The sequence below is a fragment of the Passer domesticus genome, unplaced genomic scaffold, assembly GCF_036417665.1.
Source record: "Passer domesticus isolate bPasDom1 unplaced genomic scaffold, bPasDom1.hap1 HAP1_SCAFFOLD_81, whole genome shotgun sequence".
Lineage (NCBI taxonomy): Eukaryota > Metazoa > Chordata > Aves > Passeriformes > Passeridae > Passer > Passer domesticus.
This window is the reverse complement of record NW_026990178.1, coordinates 229,608-250,677: the sequence shown is the minus strand read 5'-3', so window position 1 is coordinate 250,677 and position 21,070 is coordinate 229,608. Positions and strand designations below refer to the sequence as shown.

Sequence of the window (21,070 nt, the reverse complement as noted above, 5' to 3'; positions counted from 1 at the left end):
GATCCTACTGGGAGCCAGGATCCCACTGCACCCAGGAGTTAGGATCCCACTGGGGGATCCCACTGCACCCAGGAGCCAGGATCTCACTGGGAATCAGGATCCCACTGCACCCGGGAGCCAGGATCCCACCGGGAGCCAGGATCCCACTGCACCCAGGAGAAGCTCGAGGCCATGCTTGCCGCTCTCCCAAAGCAAAAAGGGGCCTCGCAAAGCTAATTAAGAGCAGCTTTTAATTTCCTGGCATGTGAAGGCTGTAAGGAGGATCTTGGGGTTTATTTACTTCCATGGAAGAGTAAAGCTTCTCCTTCTAATCTCTCTGTATTAATAGCCCTTCCCTGAGAAAGTCAGGGAGCCAGGAATGCTCCGTGGCTCACTGTGTGGAGCCAGCCTCGGATCTGCCAAGGCTTGATGTGGGGTGGGCACCTCCTCTTGCTCTGGATGTGGCTCTTTCCATCCCAGGCTGTGTCAGAGCTGCAGCTGCATTTGTTTAACAAAACCAGCCAACAAACTGGTTTCACTTGCTGGTTGTGAGACTTGTGTGTGGAGCCAGCACAGCTCTCCGTGCTTTGCAGGAGCTCAGGAGCCCTGTGGGTTACTGGGACAGCTGGATGCGTGTTTGTCTCTCCAAAAGCCATGTATTCTGCACTGCTGCTGCCCAGAAGGTAGAGTAAGTGCAGGGCATCTCCCCTGCACCCTCCCTGGTGACAGCAGAGGTGTAGGATCTGTGCTGGGGTGGCAGCAGCCAAACTCAGGCTCAGTCATGGATAAAATTGCTGATAAAACTCTTGGACGTGCAATTCTTGGATATACAAACAGGGAACAGGGAAGAGGCAGACAGGATTTTATGCTTGAGGTGTGTGAAAGGGAAGGGGCTGTTAACACTGAGTTCTCTGAGGTGTGTTCAGCTCTGTGGGACAGGTGTGGGTGTGCTGCCCAGCCTGTGTCTCCCCACCAGCTTGGGCCTTGGAGGAGGTTCAGGGGCATGGAATGGGAGGTGCAGAGGCAGCTGGGCAGTAGAGAGGTTTAGTGGAGTAAAAAGTTGATGAAAATTCAGGTGGCCATGGTTGGAATGGCTCTGTTTCTCAGCAGCCCTTCCTTGGCACTGGATTGGTACCTGCAGGGAGGTCAGAGGTGGAAGCACCTGCTCAGCCTTTCCCTGACTTTCAGGGCTGTTATAAACCTCTCTGTAGGTCTCTGCTGGGTGATTTAACACCTGCCCCGTGTGTGTTGCTGCCAGCGGGGTTTGGTGTGCCCCTCTGGGGTTCCTGCTGCTCTTGAGGGGTTTGCCTGTGCCAGGTCCCCAGCTGCTGTTCCCAGAGCTGTCTCTGAAGCCTGGCTGTGGCACAGAGGCCCTGCCTGCTCCTCCCAGGTGAATCGGGTTCCCTTTGGCTGCTGCTGAGTATCTGCCAGGGAGAATTAGTTCATTGGTGGCTGGAGGTAGAGGCAGGGCTGGGTTAAGCTCTTCAGCTCTCCTCTGACCTGTTGTGTGTGTTTCCTGCATTTTGGGGCCCTCTTTTGGCATCTCCCTGGCAGGAGCTTGGCGTAGGCAGAGGTGGGAGCGTGGTGGGTGGAAGGGATGCTGTGTGCTGAGCAGGGGGATGTGGCATCACAGCACCTCTGTGTGCTCTGGCTCCTCGTTCCATTCCTGGTTCAGGGCATTTACTGGTGTATGTCTGAGCTGTTCCCTGGGAACTGCTCCAGCACCTTCTTCCTTGCCCTGTCCCTGCTCAGGGGAGGTGTTTGGGCACACTTAACTCTTCCTCAAGACTTCTCCAGGCCCCCAGATGTGCTTTCCTGCACCCCAAGGGTACAGGCTGCCATTGAGTCCCCCAGTTCAATGGGCTTGGTCTCATTGCCTTGTCTTGGATTCCTGGTTTCAGGGTTAGGCCTGGTTTGTTGGGTTTTTTGCTTGTTTTATGGTGCCTCACTGTGCTGGAAATGTATCTGTTGGATAAACCTCCTTTTGCTTTCTGCCTCTGGAAAACACAATCTGATTGGAAACAATTGCAACAGGTTATTGTATAATACAACTTTTGGCATTTTTCCCTTTGCTAATAGCTGTGGCATTACAGATCAGTCAATTACTTTTTGTAATTGCAAGTTGACCCTTCTTTGCTGAGAGGATGGTGTAGAAGTAGATGGTGTCCCTTGGCTGAATGAGAGCAGGTGATTCCTGAGGTGCTGGTGTGCTAGGGAGGGGCCTGACTGGGAACTCCTAAATGCTCAGGGAAATCAGAAAGGGGCAGAGGTGCCTGGGTAGTACCGGGGGTGTGCTGGGTTTGGATGCTTCACTCACACCCAGGATGCTCTCCCTGAAATGATCTCCACAACTCTCCAGATTAATGATCTGCAGTCGTCACAGAGTCATTGAGGCTGGAAAAGCCCTTCAAGATCGAGTCCTACCTTTGACTGAACACTGTTTTGTCAGCTAAACCACAGCACTCAGTGCCGTGATTGTTTCATATATCCCAGTATTTCAATGGAAAGTGCCCCTGGATGCCCCGTGCCTGCCACAGGCAGTTCTGCTCCTTCCTTCTTTGCCCCATCCCAGTGCACAGACCGAGGCTGTGAATGCTGGGGTTGTGCTCGGGGCCCCTCTTCACACAGCCACAGTCTGCTGCTGCCTTGTGTGGAAGATCAGCGTGGGAGCACCGATCACTTCCCAGCCCTCGCAGCAGCGGGATGCTAATTGTGGTGTCTGGATTTAATTCTGCTTTTCTGGGGTGGGTTTGTTGTTTCACCTGGAGCCGGGGCTGCTCCCTGCTCCTGTCTCTGTGCTGTGTGCCCAGCAGCTGCTGCCCTGGCCCCTCTGAAGGGGACAGCATTCCTCAGCCCCGCTGCAGCGCCTGAGCAGCAGCAGCTGCCGAGGTTTGGCTCCCAGACAGCTCGCTTTGTCTTTGCTGGAATGTATTCCCAGCCCTTGAGTACTTTTAGATATTCGCAGTGCATTCCTCAGGGCCCGATACGGGGTTAAATAGTCGGAAATCCGCCGGGCTGGAGGGGAGGGCTGTGTGGGGCTGGCAGGGAGCAGCCTGCTGGGGCTGCCCTGCTCCTCCTGCTGCCTCCAGTGTGGGCAGGACCATGTGGGGCCACTCCTGTGGGTGCCCCTGCCCTCCTTGCCAGCCCCTCCATGCCTCTCCTGCTGCGGGCACACAAGGAGTGTCCTCTCTGTCCTCTCCTCTGTGCCCTCTGCCGTGCCCCTGACTGCAGAGCTGAGCGTGGCTGGCATGTCAGCAGTGTGTCTTGGGGACTCTGAACTGCCACCTTTCAGGTGCTGGTGACCATGTGCCTGCTGCCAGAGTTCACTGGCCTGGAGCTGGTTCAGGATCTGGCTATAAATACTGTGAGGAGGGGAGAAGGAAGTGCTGGTGGAGTGGGAGAAGGTGTGTTGGGGGGCAGGTGGTCTGTGTCCACTGCCTAAGGTGGCTCAGACCAAATCCCCAGGTAAAGAGCACCTGGATGGTGGCTGTGGTGCCCACCCTGTGGCACCAGGGTGCCCCTGGGGCTGGGTAGTGGCTGCTCTGCTGGAGCTCCAGGCTGATGTTCCCACCTCTCAGCAGTGTGATAGCTTGTTTGACCTCAGCTCGTGTTAACTCAGTTATCCTCATCAGATTTTGGTGATTCTTCTTGAACTGAGCTATTCTGGGAACAACCATTGCCTTCCTGGTTCCTGTCTGTAGGGAAGAGGTGGAGAAGTGTCCCTTGGGTTTGCTGCACTGGTGTTACCTGGAGGCACTGGGCTCTGCTGGAAGTGAGTCCTGCTCTGCTGGAAGTGAGTCCTGCTCTGCTGAGGGAGCTGTGCAGCCTCTGGAGCTGGGCCCGGGCTGCCCAGCCATGGCACACAGGTCTGGCTGGTTCTGTGGCCTCACCTGTGCCCTGCTGCCTTGGAGCACTGGGAAGTGCCGGGTTTAACCTTAGAGCTGATCAGCTCCTGGCTGTTTTGCTTTGCAGTTGCTGCTTCCAGCTCCTCCTGACTCTGTCCCAGGCTGGATTTCCCCAGAGACAGCACCACTGGCAGAGGTGTGAGATCTCTCAGCACACCTGTGGAAGGAGGGCCCCCAGGTCTCTTCACACCTCACCTGCCTGTAGGTGTCTGAGGCAGGCTGGGTGTCCCAGTGCCCAGCTGTGGAGTGTGCAGCAGCTCTGCTTCCTCCAGGGACAGGAGGAGGATGCCAAGCCCGTGTTTAACCAGGAAAATGGGAATGAAACACCAGGCTCAGATACATGAGCTGCTTTTGCTGCCAGCATTTGAGGAGCTGCTGTGTTGCACTCTGGCAGATGGATGGACAGACACCTCCTGCCTGCAGTGCAGGGTCCCATGCATTCATCCTGCCTGCAGACAAACTCAGAACTCATCTAGGAGCCCAGCCCATGGTGGCATGGTGAGCAGGCCCTCTTGCTCATGAATCACAAGGAGGATTGTAATTATTTTTCCTGCTGCACAGTCTGATCCTGCCTTTAATTAAACATGTGCTGTCCTGCTGGAGGCAGGGACTGCTCTAGCAGGGCTGGACAGGTGGACTTGAAATTCTCTGAAGGCAAATGAGAGGTGAGGAGACTGAGGAGCACCTTAGCACAGGTACTTCCAGAGTTGGAAGGGTTGGCAAAACCTCTGCCTTGGAGCCCCTTGGCTCATGTCAGAGGAGTGTTCACACAGCAGGCACTGCTGGGGTGCTTGTCCCTGAAGAAAATCACCTGCTACCAGCACTACTGGCCCAGGGCTGGTGTCTCAGGGCAGCCTGAGTTGTCACAGGTTGTTTTTGAGGAAGAGGAGTGTGGGAGAACGGGTTGTAAAATAATAGAGATGGTGCTGAAGGCAGTCTCACCCCTGATGAATTGCAGCTGTACAATTACCAAAGAGTGGGACCAGCCTTGCCCTCAACAGGTCACAGCTATGTCCAGTAAGGATGGGTGTTAGAAAAGAGGGGGTTAGCTGGTCAGAGTTTGGTGGCTGTGCTGTGGGGAGGAAGGGTCAGGATGTGCTGTGAGGGACAGGAAGGAGTTAGCTGGTCCTGCAGAAGGAAGAGGGAAGCAGAGAAGGAGGCAATGTTGCGTGGAGCTGCCCAGGAAGTTTACAGGGAAGGTATGAGAGGTTTTTTTTCACTGTAGGATAATAAACTGATGGTGCCAGTTAGTTTGAGCCCACTGTTAGTTGGTGCCAAGCACCAACACTGATAAATGGTGCCCTGTGTGAGGAGAGAACACCTACAAGAGAGGGGGTGTCTGAGCCCTGCTTGGACAGCAGAGCTGGGAACACCGTGGTGGTTTTGGCTGCAGAAGCAGAGTCTCTGTCCCATCCCAGAGCCAAGACTGTGCTTGTGGTGTAGAGCCTGTTCCTGATTCCAGCTGTGTAAATTGTCACCACCTGGCTCCAGAGCCCTTGGCCTGAGCGTGACATTGTTGTGGCTCTGTGGTTAAGCTGGTGCTTGACTCCTCTTCCCCTGACACGTGTCCTGCTCTGCTCCAGCAGCGCTGCTGTTTGTTACCTGGAGTGGTTCTGAGGTGCTGCACTGGAACCTGCCTAAAGCCTGCTTGTCTGAGGGGAAGGATGTCCTGGGCAGCCCCCTTTCCTGTCTGCTGTTGGCAGCAGGGTCCTGGGGTCAAGGCAGCTCCACGAGCTGTCTGTGCTGAGGACAGCATGGCTCCTTCTCCATGGAGACTGGTGGAGGAGCCCAGCTGTCTGTCTGTCCTCCTCTCTCTGTCTGGACTGATGGGGATGGCTCTGGTACAGGTGAGAGCATGGGGAGCACGAGGTGATACTGGGGACAAAGACCCCCACCATGTCCTGGCTCCCTTCCCATGGCATTATGAGATTAGGCACCAGGTGAGGGGAGAGCTGGAGCTTAGCCTTGGTTAGGCCAGAAACCCTTTTTTATAGCCTCAGGAAAACAAAGGTTTGGGAAAGAGTGGTGGTGCTGACCTGGGAGGGGGATCAGCCTGCATGCAGACACGTTTGGGGTTTTCCAGGCTCAGCAGCCAGACACTTTCTCTGTTTCCTTGGCCATGCAGATGCATCTCCTGCAGGTGGGATGTGGCACCCAGGGCTCTGTTGCGGTTGTGTGCCCAGGGCATGGGCACAGGGCTCTGTGCTGGCACAGCACCTGCAGGCTGCCAGGAGAGTCAGTGGCTCTGTCCCTGACCCTGCCATGCTCCCTCAGTCTGCCCAGGGTGTTCCAGGCCTGCAGCCTGTTCCCCCTCCTGCCTGAGCAGCTGCAGCAGCCCCTGGGCCAGCGTGGGGGTGGCCGTGGTGGCCCAGCACTGTCACCCCGGGCCAGGCTGCCTCTCTGTCCCTAATCCTAATGGTTGCATTTCCAGGCTGCCCTTGGGATTGTGCCGTTTCTGGGAAACAGCATAGCTGAGTGGTGGCTCAGAGGGTTTGTCCTGAGCCTTTTATCCATTGTCCTTTCTCCTTTTTTCATTTTCCACCTCTTGGTCTGACTGAATAAGTGAGTGGGGGGCGGACCGAGGCTCTGCCAAGCATCACGCTGCAGCAGGAGGGAGACGTGGGGGTGGTGTCTGAATTCCTGGCACCACTGGACACTGTGGTTCTCTTAGATCACCTAACAGCTCCAGCCGCCCTTTGTTCACGTCCTGGGGCTCTGCTGCAGCCTCAGCACTCTTGCTGGGCGCTCCACAGACACGTCACATCAGCTGGAGAAACACAACTTGAAGGCTTGGTCACGGCAGAGAGGGGGTGGAACCTGCTCCAGATGGTTCCTTGAAGACAGAGAATGGGCTTAGAAGGCCCTTTGAGGTTCTGCTGTGTCACATGTGACTCTGCTGTGTGACTACGTGTGTGTGACTGCTGTGTGTGTATGTCACTAGACATTGCTGTGTGTGCACATACTGCCCCAGGTGCTGTAGCTGACCTTTCTCTGAGCAGAGCTTGGACTACTTCGTCTTCACAGGTCCCTTCAGCCTCACCCCCTGCATGGATCTGTGCTGCAGGTTGCCTTTTGGAGCGAGCTGCTGTCCGTGACAGCCTGTGCCTCCTCCCCCTGCACCTTTGCAGTTCTGGAGCTGTTGGCTCCCCAGAACATCCCCTGCTGTCTGGATGTGCCTGGCAGCTCTGTTCTGGGGTCTGCAGGGCCTGGGACGCCTGCTGGTGCTGCTGCAGGCTGTGAGGACAGGCTCAGGTCTCTTGGGCTGGTGCAGGTTTGGAGCAGGACAGTTGTTTCCCCATGCAGGGAATGAGGAAGGGGTGCAGGGGTCATGTTGTCCCTGCTCAGGAGTGGCTCATCTCGTCCTGATGTTGGCCAGTGCCTCCTCCAGTGCCCCCCATCCATGCTGCTGCTGGCCCACCATGCCACACTGGGGTTATGGGGGCAGAGGGTTGTTCCTGGCTCGGGTGGGCATCTCCTTCCTTCTGGGAACACTGCTTCCCTGTGGACCTGGAGCTGTGCCCTGCCCTGGCTGAGGTGCAGGCACACCTCGTGATTCCCCAGGGGCAGGGACTTTGGTGCTTGTGCCTCTTGCTGGCTGGAAAGCTCTGCCAGTGGGTGTTGGGCATCCCGGTGTAGTAGGGAGAATCATGTGCAGGGTCAGCCCGGGGCTGCCCCGCTGCCCGGGTGTTCTCCTGCTCAGCAGGAGCCAAAGGTGGGTCTGCCAGGGGAGCTGTGTGTGCTGCTACCAGCGTGTCTGGTTTCCCAAACCGGCTGAGCCTGTTCCCGTTTCTGTGGGTAAGCCCGGTGCAGCCCCAGTGTGGGGTGTGGGAATGTTCCTGGGGCAGGACTGGCCTCCCCCTGAGCCTGAGCTGGGCTGCTGCAGGGCCTGACCTGGAAGGGCTCGTTCTGGGCACAGCTTTGGCTGTCACCCTGTGATGCTGCTGTCAGCACTGGCTATTTCTCTGTCATAAACTGATGCCAAATGCAGTGCTCTGGATCAAGAGGCTCGCTAATAATTGTGTGGGGCTTTCATCCTTTCTCACTCCTGCATGGATCAGCCAGTTGGAACGGGCCCAGAGGAGGCCACAGAGATGATTAGAGGGCTGGAGCATCTCTCCAGCGATGAAAGGCTGAGAGACTCAGGATTGCTCAGCTGGGCTCTGGGAAGAAGAGTACCTGCAGGGGCTCCAGGAAAGCTGGAGAGGGACTTTGCACAAAGACTTGGAGTGACAGCACAACGGGAATGGCTTCCCACTGCCAGAGGGCAGGGCTGGATGGGATATTGGGAAGGAATTGTTCCCTGGGAGGGTGGGCAGGCCCTGGCACAGGGTGCCCAGAGCAGCTGTGGCTGCCCCTGGATCCCTGGCAGTGTCCAAGGCCAGTCTGGATGGGGTTTGGAGCACCCTGGGCTAGTGGAAAGTGTCCCTGCCATGGCAGCAAGTGGGATTGGATGGTCTTGAATGTCCCTTTCTACCCAAACCTTTCTATGCTTTGGCATCCCAGAACTGCCATCACATAACTTCAGTCAAAACAGAGTTCAGCGCTGAAAAACCAGTACCAGGTGTCTCCAGTTAAGGGGCAAAAAAGCCAGCCTGTGACAAGAACAGGATGCAAAGAGGAAGAGGCAGGTCTGTAGAGGGGAGCTGTGTGACTGGTGGATGTGTAGTGATGTTGGGGTGTCACTGGGCAGGGTTTGGCCCATGAGGGACCCCCCAAATGCTGCTTGGTCAAACCAAGACAGTCTGTGATATACGAAGGATTGGAAGGGTATTGTATCAGATTATATCTGTCCCTTTAGACTGAAAAATCCATGGGTCTAGGTTGCTTTTTTTGACTTCTAAATTTTTAAGTACCTGAATTTAGTTTCAGAACTTAGTGAAAACCCTTGAATGTGTTTGCATGCATTTGGCTCTCAAGAGGCTGCTGAGGGAGGATGTTACACCTGAAAACCTGCTGAGGAGCCTGAATCTCACAGTTTTCTGCCTTTTTTTGCAATGTTGTCATTTTGTGGAGCATTTCTTACCTTTTGGCATATGGTTCTTTACAAACTCTTTATACCTGTCCCTAATTAATGACTATTTAATATATTTCCAGTTGGTTGCACTGTGGCTGCTCTGCTCTGGGCATTGTAAGGGTTTATGTCCCTGAATTTGAATTGTAGGACAGTTTTGTAGCTGTTTTCTGCCTTATCTACCCTGTGAATACTCCCGTGCTTCAACAGAGACTATCTTTGTAATGCACCCTGCTTTGCAAAGGCTTTTCCCCCAGTTACACCCAGCTGCTGTTATGTTGGTACCCCCTAATATTTAGCTTTTTTTTGTTAGTGAAAGCTTCCATCACACTCTGAGCTGCTGGATTCCCGTGTGCTGGAATCTTCCTGTGCTGATTCTGGATTCCTGTGTGCTGGAATATTTCTTTGCTGGTCCTTGTGGGCTGTGGGCTTCTGGGCTGCCAGGAAACAGGGAGACATTGGGCTTACCTTTTCTTCTTCAAACTTCTATTTTTAATGTACTCTGAGTCCAGTTTGGATATTGAAGGATCTGGGTTGGGCAGATTTGATGGTGTTCTATTTTATAAATCAGAAAACGTTGAAGTTGGGGGAGTTTCCCTTTATTGGAGATGTTAAGTGTGGTGCCAAATCCAGGGGTTTGCTTTGTCAGCTCTGGGAATTGGGGTAGACTTTAATTAACAAAAGGGATAATTGCCAGTCTCCAGAGACGTGTAATCAAGGTTTCACTCTTAGTTCTAGTAAGAATTTTTACATCAATTTGTTCTCATTTTCAAGTGTCACAAGTGAATCTCCTGTGCAGCCTTGCTTTGGGTTGTTGGGCTGAGCTGAAGTCTTCAGCTCCCAGAATACTGACCTGGAAATGACATGGAAATTCATGTCAGAGGCAGCGTTCGCAGCTCTTGGTCACATCCTCTTGCCATCTTTCATAAATATAAATATAAATATAAATATAAATATAAATATAAATATAAATATAAATATAAATGTAAATGTAAATATAAAACCTGCATTCAGGCATGAAAACACTAATTCTCACATTTGTTTTTTCTGCCTGCCATTGATGGATGTTGGCTGGTTTTACTTTTTGTCACATAAATGTTTTATTCAGGTCAGTGTAAGTGATTCTGCCAGGTGGGATGCAGCTCCTGCAGCTCTGCACGTGGGCTGTGCCCAGCTCTGGCAGTGCCATGGGGTGTGGAAACCTTTTCATTTTCTTTCTAAGAAAAGAGAAGGAGCTGGGAGCTGCTGCACCGCACACAGCCTGGGTTTATTTATTTAATAAACCCAACGTCCTTTAAAAGTGTGGACACGTGTTCTGAGGCCACCTGTGCCCTGGGCAGCAGTGCTGCAGCCTGGGCTGAGGGTGCTCAGCCCCTGTGGTTGTTTTCCAGTGTGCAAACTCTGGCAGGTCAGCACCATGTCTTGTCTGGAATTTCCTTGCGTTCTAAAATTAGGAGAAGGCTCTAGGAAACAATAGCAAATTAAGTCTCTAAACTCCTGCTCTGCTGGACCTTTGTTGTCATTTAGACTTTCACCCACTTCCTTTTCACTGAGCTGGTCTGCATCAGATAAACAGAGTTAAACAGGGCCAGCGATGAGCTGGTGAGAGGGGTTATTTTTTAAATTTATTTACTCATTACACAATTGTTATGGTTCTTTAGGATGTCAGAGGTGTGAACTCCCCATCAGTGCTGTTCATCCCTGTGCAGAGTGGGAGCAGGACAGCCCCAGGGGCTGTGCTGGGGTTTGTGCCCCTCTGACACACTCCTGTGCCCAGCAGTGTGTCCTGCCTGGCACCTGGGAGCTGCAGAGCCTTGGGTCTGCACAGGGACTGCTCCAGTGACACCAGCAGAGCTCGTGGCTGTCCCTGCAGGAGGGGGAGCAGCTCGCCTGTGCCCTGTGCATCTTCTCAGGGTCACCTTTGCTCCGCCCTTGTCTGCTCTGTGCTCTCTTTTTTTGTGGTGTTGGGGGGTCCTGAGGGTGCCCCACAGCTGAATGTATCCTGCAGGAATTCCTGGAGAGGTCTGCCCAGCAGCTCTTGTGCAGGTGGGCACCTGGAAAAGCACCTGGAAAGGCACCAGGAGCTCCTGGGGAGGCCTGCCCAGCAGCTCTTGTGCAGGTGGGCACCTGGAAAAGCACCTGGAAAGGCACCAGGAGCTCCTGGGGAGGTCTGCCCAGCAGCTCTTGTGCAGATGGGCACCTGGAAAGGCACCTGGAAAGGCACCAGGAGCTCCTGGAGAGGTCTGCCCAGCAGCTCTTGTGCAGGTGGGCACCTGGAAAGGCACCTGGAAAGGCACCAGGAGCTCCTGGAGAGGTCTGCCCAGCAGCTCTTGTGCAGGTGGGCACCTGGAAAGGCACCAGGAGCTCCTGGGGAGGCCTTCCCAGTGGCTGTGGTGCAGGTGGGCACCTGGAAAGGCACCAGGAGCTCCTGGGGAGGCCTTCCCAGTGGCTGTGGTGCAGGTGGGCACCTGGAAAGGCACCTGGAAAGGCACCAGGAGCTCCTGGGGACGCCTGCCCAGCAGCTCTTGTGCAGGTGGGCACCTGGAAAGGCACGTGAGGAGGGAGGTTCAGAGCCTGCTCTGGTTTGGTCCCTCTCAGTGTGGGCTGCAGGAGGAGCCCTGACTCTGGCCGTGCTGTGGGACCTCTGGATGACCCCAGGGTTGCCTCTCCTGTGCTGCTGTGACCCCTCCCTGCCTCTGCTGAGGACAAACACGGGGTGATGTAATTTAGACATGGCCTGTGCATGTCACTGCACAGACCTGAGTTCGTTCTCAGTCCCTGCTGAGCGTTTTCTGCAGTGGCCCCACATTGTTGTTTGTTATTCCCAGCATCTGAAACAATCCAGGAAATGCAGCAAACACCCCAGCCCTGGTTCCCATCCTGTCCAGGAGCTGACCTCTGGCAGTGGTTAGAATCAGCTGCAGTATGTGGTCAGTTGATAATTACAGTACATTGTGTTTACTGAACTCGCTGGGGCTGCTGGTGGCTTGGAGGAGTGGTTGGTGGATCCTGGAATTTGCCATTTGCAGCTGATGGACTTCTGGGAGCTCCGAGGGGTGTGTGAAAAAGTCAGATGTTGTGAGGGCCCTGCCAGCCACCATTCCTATGGCTGTGGTGTTTCTAGAAAGGAGTTTTCGTGCCTTGTCCAGTTCAGTGTGACCTGGGGCCGTGCTGACAGCTCACCTGTGCCTCTTCCACCTGGCACAAGGGGCACCTGATGGTGTGGGGACCTGCCACTGATGTCCTGAGCAAACGTGCTGCACAGCAGGTGTGTGCAGCAGCAGGGACAGCTCTTTGGGATGGTGGTCTCCTTGGGTTTCTCCTTTGTTGGCCCCTTCTGGACCTGCCTCACAAACTCAGGTGTCTGCTGCAAGCTGCTCTAGGTGACCTCCCTGGTGGTGCTGGGCTTCAGAGCCTGAGGGGAACTGTTGTTGTAGGAAACAGGGAATGTCTGCTCTGTATCCTGTGCAGGAGGGAGGGGAGCAGTGGGGTACCAGATGCTAAATTAATGATCAACCTAAACTCATTCATGCCTTTTTTCTTGTACCCTTATCCCTCGTAGTCCTTCATGGGGATTCTGATCCACTTGGTGACTGCCCCTGGCTGGGATGGGGTGGTGGGAGCAGGCAGGATCCCAGGGGATTCTGATCCATTTGGTGACTGCCCCTGGCTGGGATGGGGTGGTGGGAGCAGGCAGGATCCCAGGGGATTCTGATCCATTTGGTGACTGCTGGGATGGGATGGTGGGAGCAGGCAGGATCCCAGGGGATTCTGCTCCATTTGGTGACTGCTGGGATGGGGTGGTGGGAGCAGGCAGGATCCCAGGGGATTCTGATCCATGCAGTGACTGCCCCTGGCTGGGATGGGGTGGTGGGAGCAGGCAGGATCCCAGGGGATTCTGCTCCATTTGGTGATTGCCCCTAGCTGGATGGGGTGGTGGGAGCAGGCAGGATCCCAGGGGATTCTGATCCATGCAGTGACTGCTGGGATGGGATGGGGTGGTGGGAGCAGGCAGGATCCCAGGGGATTCTGATCCATTTGGTGACTGCCCCTGGCTGGGATGGGGTGGTGGGAGCAGGCAGGATCCCAGGGAATTCTGATCCATGCAGTGACTGCCCCTGGCTGGGATGGGGTGGTGGGAGCAGGCAGGGGTGTCAGGCTTCTCCTGAGATGAGGTGGGTGTTCCCCAGAGCTGCTGCTGACCCTGCTGTGTCACTTCTGTCTCAGCCTTTCTTCAGGCTCCTGAACCTGCGCAAGCTGGGCCTGAGCGACAATGAGATCCAGAGGCTTCCCCCCGAGGTGGCCAACTTCATGCAGCTGGTGGAGCTGGACATCTCCCGCAATGGTGAGACCATGGTGGGCAGGGGCAGTGCCCAAAGCCACAGTGCTCCCCTGTCCTGGTGCTGGGGGAAGCTGTGCCTCTCCCTGGTGCTGGGGGAAGCTGTGCCTTTCCTCACCTCAGCGCTCCTCAGCTCTGACATGGGCTTGTGTTGCCATGTCTCAGGCTGCCACCACTACCTGCTGTCCCATTTTCGGAAGCCTCTTTTGATCTTTCACCTGTTTTTTTCCAGACATTCCAGAAATTCCTGAAAGCATCAAATTCTGCAAATCCCTGGAAATCGCAGACTTCAGTGGGAATCCTCTCTCCAGGTAGGAAGGCGCATGCAGCCCATTGGTCCAGCTGAGAAGGAGAACTGAAATTGCACATTGTGCCTGGCTTTCTCTGGTCGTCATCTTGTACTTGTCTCCCTGTGAGGCCAAGGCCTGGGGTTACCCTGCCTCTTCCAAAGCTGCAGGGTCTGCTCTCCTGGCACTGGAGAGGTTCCTGGCACTGCAAGTGTTCCTGGCACTCTCCTGGCACTGGTAGTGTTCTGGCAGTGGACACTTGGTGCTGGAGGAGCTGGGGTGAGCTCCATCCTCGGGGCCTGGGGCTGTGGGTGATAAACTGCTGTTCTGCTGGTGTAAACAGTGAGGATTTCTGTCCCCTTGCAATGAGTTTGTCACTCCCTTTGCACTGGTCACAAATCAGAATGGATAAGGGCTTGTGCTGCAGAGCAGAAAAAGCCTGCATGCCATGCTCTGCACCCTAGAGCCCCTTTTTGGCCCCACTCTCAGCCCTTTTTGCCTCCTCGTAGCCCCTTTTCCACCTCTCTGTTATTCAGAACTGAGGACAGCCAAGCTTTGTACCCCATGTTTGGTTGTTTCCCTCTTGCCTCAGTGCCCAGAGCTGTGCCCAAGCAGGAATCTCTGATTGTCTTTCAGTACTCTGGAGCTTTTAATACATAAAGCTGGGATTCCGTGTGGCTCCCCTGCCTTGCTGAGCCACATTTCCAGGCACTGTTGTCCTGCTGTTGTCCCTGCAGGTGCCAGTGTGGCCCCAGGTGTCCAGGTCCCTTTGTGCTCAGGGCAGGTGCTGCCCAGGTTTGAGGCACATTTGACTCTGCTCCCTCTCCTGGTCCCAGGCACTGCTGGAGTGGGACAAGCTTCCCTGGTGGTGACAATCCCTGTACCACAGGAGTGACCAGCACTTCTGCAGCAGGTGTTACTTGTCAGAGCTTTTTCCTCTCAGTTCAGATGAGTTGGGGGCGTGGGTGCTGAGGGGGCTCTATGAGCTGCCTGTGGAAGCAGAGGAGTTTCCTCCAGGAATTTCCTTCCAGGGCTTTTCCCTGTTCTGTCACACCTTGGGTGTGTTGTGATGGAGCTTGGTCCTGGAGAATGCTGCAGTGTCATCTGCAGAGATGTTCTTTGTTTTGGGCACTTGGAATGCTTGGGAGTCCTCCTTTGTTCAAGTCTAAATGCTCCCATGGCATGGTTTAGTCTGGGACTTGTGCTCAAGGGGCTGCAGGGCTGAGTTTGCCATCCTGGACAGGTAAAGTCTGGTGCAAGTGTGTTTTGTGGTATGGGAAGCAGAACTTGTCCTGGATCAGCAGCCAGGCTTGGTGATGGTTCCTGTTCTTGTCCTTTCCACACGTTGATGCCAGTTGGGATGAGATTGGCTTTGGTGGATTTAATGTTTTGGGGGGTTCTGTGCTTTGCACACGGGATTAATGGGGTCTGTTCATGTTCTCACAGGCTGCCTGAGGGCTTCACCCAGCTCCGGAGCCTGGGCCACTTGGCCTTGAACGACGTGTCCCTGCAGAGCCTCCCCACTGACATTGGGAAGTGAGTATGGCCTGTTGTGGCAGCCCCCTGGGGAGGGGCTGGGCTGGGGACACCTTGCTGCTGGCACCAGGACAGTGGCAGGGCCTGGAGGGACAAGCCAGGTGCAGCTTTGCCTTGGTTTGTTAAAAGACCTTCCTGCTAAGGTTCCTGTCCTGCTCCCAGCTGCTTCTCCTGCTGTGGTTGTGGCACAGCAAGGATTGATCCGGTCTCTGAAATCCAGTCTTTCCCTGTGTTCTGAGTGCCCATTTGCCCCTTTCCAAGCAGGTGTGGGCTGCCTGACGACATTTGATTCAGATCTGTGCCGCTGGCCAGTGCCTCTCCCATGGGGTTTGGCTTTCCTCATGTGAGGGCTTTGACCTTTTTGGGCAGGCAGTCCTGTTGTGGCAGTGTGTTCCTCGTCCTGAGTGTGGGCACAGTGTTGTTCCTTGTGACTGCAGCAAGCACCGGTGTCCACCAGAGCCATGTACATCATGTTTCTGTTCCCCATCTCCATCCACGTGTGCACATCCATGCATTGCACAGGACACGAGGGGTGGTTCCAAGGGAAGGGAGATGAGCAGCCCCTTGTATCCCTGAGCCCTGTCCAGTGAACCTGGCTTTCTTGCTCCCTTTTCTCTTGCAGTTTGGCAAACCTGGTGACTTTGGAGCTGCGTGAGAACCTGCTAAAGACTCTCCCCACGTGAGTGTCTGTCTGGGGGCTGTAGGAGTCTCCTGCCTGGTCCTTCTTGCTGCTTCCTCAGGGACCAGTGCAGGCACCATCACTTGGCTTGGGAGGGCTCAGGCTGGGCACAGATAGGCTGCATCTTGCTGGATTTCCATAAATTGGGGCGAGGATGGTCCAGGGCTGGAGAGCAGCAAAGAGTGTTCAGAGCCTGTGCTCAGCCTGTGTAAGGATTGGTTTAGAATAGACAGGGTTCCCAAAAAAAGCTGCTGGAAATAGTGAGAACCCCATTTTTCCTGAAGAGGTGGAGCAGGCAGTGGATTCTTTTGGAAACAAGGAGAAAACTCTGGATGGGGGTGTAGGAGGAGCTCTGTGCACTGTGAGGTTTCAGGATTTGAGGAGCAACAGGATACAGCTGAAGGGTCCATTTTGCTTCTGACATCTGTTCTGTTGGATATCCCTCCTGGTTGTTCTGGGTGGGATAACTGCCTCCCCTGCAGCAGACAAAAATAAGCCAGCAAGGGAGAAGAGGTAAGTAAGTGTTGTTCCACATTTTGGAGTCAGGGATAGGGATGAGTTCCTGGCAGGGAACATGGTGGAGGTAATGCTCTCAAGTGGATGGACGTGGAGAACTGTCCAGCTGCTGTTTTAGTCTTTCTCAGGCCCATCAGAGTTTGTTGAGTTTTCTGCCCTCCAGCAGCTCTGTCAGCTCATTTCCTGCCTGATTCTGCATCCCACTGATGACTCCCCCAGCTTTCCTTGGATGTCACTGAAAGGATTCTGCTGACTCCTTTTTGAACAGCAGTTCTTTTGGGGCCATGTGAACTCCTCAGTGAAGGTGTGATGTTTACAGTTGTTGTCACCTGTCCTCAGAGCTCTCTTAGTTCCTGGCAGGAGCTCAGTTTGTCTGCTGGCACTTCCCATCATGTTTACAGCCTGTGGGAGCACAGATCAGAGTCACAGATGGCCTTGTCTGCTGCCAGTCAGCAGCTTCCTTGTGCACAGCAGCAGCACTGGTTCCTGTTTTGGGAATTCACACAAAGGTGACAGGAGGGGGCAGCTGACGTGGTCCCATGTGGAGTATCACCACAGAGGACAATGTGGGTTAGAGCTCCTTGTCATGGAACCCCAGGATGGTTTGGGTTGGAAGGGACCTTAAGGCCCATCACATTCCAGCCCATTGCCTTGGGCAGGGACACCTTCCACTAGAGCAGGGTGCTGCAAGCCTCGTCCAGCTTGGCCTTGGACACTTATTCTGGGCTGAGAGCTGGCAAGCAGGAGGAGCTGGGGTCCTGGTGTTGCTCTTGTGTCTGTTCCTGTCCTGGGTCTCACACAGGCAGGTACCACAGCTGGCTTACACCACATCAGCAAACAGGCGCAGCAGCTTCATCCAAGGCTGGGCTTCCAAACTGCAGAGAAGATGGTCCCAATAGCTTTTGGCCATCTCAGAACCACCAAGTCTCTGGAGTCTTGAGAATTCAGCCTGTGACCACAGCCCTTGGGTTTTTGGGGAGATGTGTCTTGCTCAGTGCTCCCATGTGGCCCTTTGGTAGAGCTGGGTGCCATCCAGCAGGATGCTGGTAGTGTGCTATGAGATTTTGGTGGTTTTCACTGGAGGGTTAATCCAGGCTGGATACTCGTTCTGTAATGCAAATTCAGCCCCAATTCCCCAGATTCTATTTTAGGATAATTTCCAAAAGTAGAACGTGGATCTTGAAGGCCAAGGTAGTTCTGATCAGAGGTATCAGTCAAGTACAAGATGGCAGTGCATGCCAAACCCATTTCAGTGATGCTGTGGGGCTCTCTGCCTGAGGCCCTGGGACTTTCTGTGACTGCACATTGTGCATAAGAACAGCTCTAAATGAGATCAGGTGACCTTGCCAAAGAGGAGAATGGCTTAAGCAAGGAATGGCTGGTGCTTTGTTCCCACTGGATAGATAGGTGGGCTTCAGTGCTGAGAGTTTGGAGCACCATAATACATCAGGGTCCCTTTGGTATTTTGTTTTAGAACTTCTTGAGAGATCCAGCTTGCAGTGACCTTTGTTTGCCAAAATTCCATGTAATTGGTCTTCTGGTGTTGACTGAGTTCTGGGATGGCTCAGCTTGTGATCACCCCTCATTTCTCCCATGCAGCTGGGAAGCAGCCAGAGACTTGGGAAGGGCAGCTCTCCTGGGTTCTTTTGGAATAGTGGAGGGTGATCTGTACTGAGACCTTTTGCCAGATGTCATCAATGTGCATTGCCCAGCTCTCTTGTTCCTGTTTTGGGAATTCCAGCTCTGAAGGTGCAAAGGGACAGTCAGGGCTGCATCACCTCCAGAGGAGTTAGAGTTGGTGTACATTCATGCTGAAGGAGGCTTGCAGCAGGATCCTGTGGGTAAAACTGTTGATAAACCTTTGCTGGAGTTTATCTCAAAATCCACTGCTGCATGCAGCAGGAAATTAATTTTCCTGATAACCCAGATGTTTTTACAGCCTGGCCCAGGCAAGACAGCTCCCTTTTATTGCAGCCCCAGCAGGCTTGGTTTGGGTGGCCTTGAGAGGTGGACCTGTTTCCAGAGAAATATGGGGGTTTCTCTATTGGAACAGCTCCTTAAGAAGAGAATGAAGCTGGGGGAGTGGGCAGGGCTGGCAGCTCCACCCTGCACACAGTGAGGGGCAGCAGTGCCCTGGGGAGCTGGAGCTGGAGCAGATGGGTCAGACTCAGGTGTGAAGACAAATGAGCACCTGGACCATGCCATGAGAACCCCCCATGGGTTTGTGGGACTGCAGGGCTTGCCCAGCCCCAGGTGTGGTGTGTGGGGTGCTCAGCTGGTGTGGGTGTGGACAGGTCCTGTGCAGTGCCTTCATCGTGAGCTTCTGTCTGTACACGCTCCCCTCAGCCAAGACATCAGGCCACTGTTGTCTTCCCTTCCCCTTCAGTAGCATGAGCCTCCTGTTTGGGGAAGCTGAGGCTGTGGAATTTGTCATTCCTCCCTGTCCCTGCAGCTGTGTGCTCCCCTTGCCCCCCACACATGTCCTGTCCTCTGCTGAGCACCTCCTGTTGCCTGTCAGTCCGTGCCCAGGTCCCTGTCCTTGCTATGGAGCAGGCAGCCGTGGGAAGGTGTGGCTGCTCACCTGCTGTGCTTTTAATCCAGGGGTGTGTTATGGTGGGAGGGGCAGAAGGCAGACTGGTGCCAGTGGGACTGCTGGAGCCTCTGACCCATTCCCTGGGGTGAGCGGCCTGGCCTGGGGAAGGGACCAGCTCTGCAAAGTGCTGGGCTCAGAGGGGCCGTGAGAAAGGTCAGGAGTGGCCCACCTGCTTTAGGAGTTACTGGAGATCATGTGATTTGTGCAATGTGTGTCCCAGATGCTAACCTTCCGCTCTTTATTTCTTGTTTTATCTCTCTGTCCCCTGTGCCTTGCAGCTCCCTCTCCTTCCTTGTCAAGTTAGAGCAGTTGGATCTCGGTGGCAATGACCTGGAAGTGCTGGTAGGTGAGGGCTGGTGGGGAGGGGTTTGGGTGGTTGGCAGGGGCAGATCCTGCACCTCGCTGCAAGCAAGTGGGTTTCCACCTGAAGTGTAAAGAGATAGACCCTCAGGTTATTTGGGGAGATTCTGGTCTGCCCAGCATGGCCCAGTCATCATTCCCAGATGAATTTTCTCTTCATGTGTCCGCCCTTGTGTCTTGTGTCCTGCTGGCCTCACACACTCCCTGCCCTGTCCTTTCCAGGCTCTGGGATGGTAATTCTTCCTGTCTGGCTGCCAAGGATCTTTCCTTTCCTGCAAGACTCTGGTGCTTCCCTTCTCTGTCCTGCACTGCCCCCAGCTGTTTTTCTTCTCATCCAGCTTTCTGCTTTCTGATGTGATTTCTGCCCCACAGAGTGCTGGGCCATTCCCTGTTGTCCATGGCAGTGAGGGTAGCCCAGTGTGGGGGCTCTCTCCATGGAGGGCTCAGCATGTGGAGAGCAAGGGCACAGTCTGAGTTCAGGTTATCTGGGCATCTGGGGACACCCCGTGATATTCTGTAATTTGCAGCTGTGGATTAAGCTATTGCTGGGTCTTCCTCTTTGTGTTCTGGAAGGGGTTTTAGCAGAAACTGTTCAAGTTGTGAGGCAGAGGTGTTCATGCAGCTTAGCTGTGCACAGGCTGAGCTCCCCTGTGAGAACAGGTGTGCGACACTTGAGCCACGCTCCAGTGGGGCAAACTCCAAACCTGACTGCCTGGGGGGCTGTGGGATGTGAACATGTGTCTGTCACAGCTGATGGTGCCACTGGGTCATCTTCAGCTGGCCAGTGGTACCCAAGTGTTTATTTTCATGTCTGAGAGGAGGAAGATGCATTTCTTCTCTAAGGTCAGAATTTCCAAGCCCCTGGAATCATGGAATCATTTAGATTGGAAAGAGCATCTGAGGCCACTGAGTTCAACCACTCTCCCAGCATTGCCAAGGCCACCACTGACCCGTGTCCCCAAGTGCCACATCCACACAGCTGTTAAGTCACCCCAGGGGACTCCACCTCTGCCCAGGGCAGCCTGTGCAAGGGCTGGACAGCCCTTTCCAGGAGGAATTTTCCCAATATCCAACCTAAACCTCCCCTGGCACAACTTGAGACTGTTGGCCTTTGTCCCTTGTTCCCTGACCCCCACCTGGCTGCACCCTCCTGCCAGGGAGCTGCAGAAAGCAAGATCTCCCCCGAGCCCCCTTGTGCCCCAGCTGCTCTGCATCAGAGCTGTGCTGCAGTTCAGTTCTGCCTTGCCTGCTGACACAGTCCTGCTGTTGCAGTCTGTGTTTGCCCCTGGAGCTCCTGCAGCCATCCCAGACATTCCCAGAGTGCTGCTCTCTTGTATTGACCCCTGGACGGTGCTGGCAGGGATGAGCAGTGCCTGGCTTTGCAGAGCGGTGTATTTGCACATCCTCGAGCAGCCCCCTGTCCCTGGGAGGGGCTGATGTCCTGGCTGATGTCCTCACTGTCCTGTCTCTGCAGCCGGACACTCTGGGCGCGCTCCCGAACCTGCGCGAGCTGTGGCTGGACCGGAACCAGCTCTCAGCCCTGCCGCCGGTGAGTGTCTGCTCACCACACTGCCCTGCCCTGCCCTGACCCTCCCTGAGCCATGGGCACACTGCCCTGCCACTCCCTGACCCTCCCTGAGCCATGGGCACACAGCCCTGCCCTGACCCTCCCTGAGCCATGGGCACACAGCCCTGCCCTGACCCTCCCTGAGCCATGGGCACACACCCCTGCCCTGCCCTGCCACTCCCTGAGCCATGGGCACACAGCCCTGCCCTGCCCTGCCCCTCCCTGAGCCATGGGCACACAGCCCTGCCCTGCTGCTCCCTGAGCCATGGACACACAGCCCCTGCCCTGCCCTACCACT

The 21,070-nt window shown here is 54.8% G+C and overlaps 1 protein-coding gene across 15 annotated transcripts in view; it reads left to right on the top strand.

Annotated features, from left to right (window-relative positions):
* SCRIB (scribble planar cell polarity protein) overlaps window positions 1-21,070 on the top strand; it is a 110,598-nt gene that overhangs the window by 6,177 nt on the left and 83,351 nt on the right. For 14 of the 15 annotated variants that reach the window (XM_064407158.1, XM_064407148.1, XM_064407150.1 and 11 more), the window contains exons 2-7: window positions 13,123-13,240; window positions 13,467-13,545; window positions 14,968-15,057; window positions 15,680-15,736; window positions 19,124-19,187; window positions 20,680-20,754. In XM_064407158.1, the coding sequence (XP_064263228.1) occupies window positions 13,123-13,240; window positions 13,467-13,545; window positions 14,968-15,057; window positions 15,680-15,736; window positions 19,124-19,187; window positions 20,680-20,754 (483 nt within the window). The remainder of the gene's footprint in view (window positions 1-13,122; window positions 13,241-13,466; window positions 13,546-14,967; window positions 15,058-15,679; window positions 15,737-19,123; window positions 19,188-20,679; window positions 20,755-21,070) is intronic. The other variant, XM_064407147.1, reaches the window with a different exon arrangement.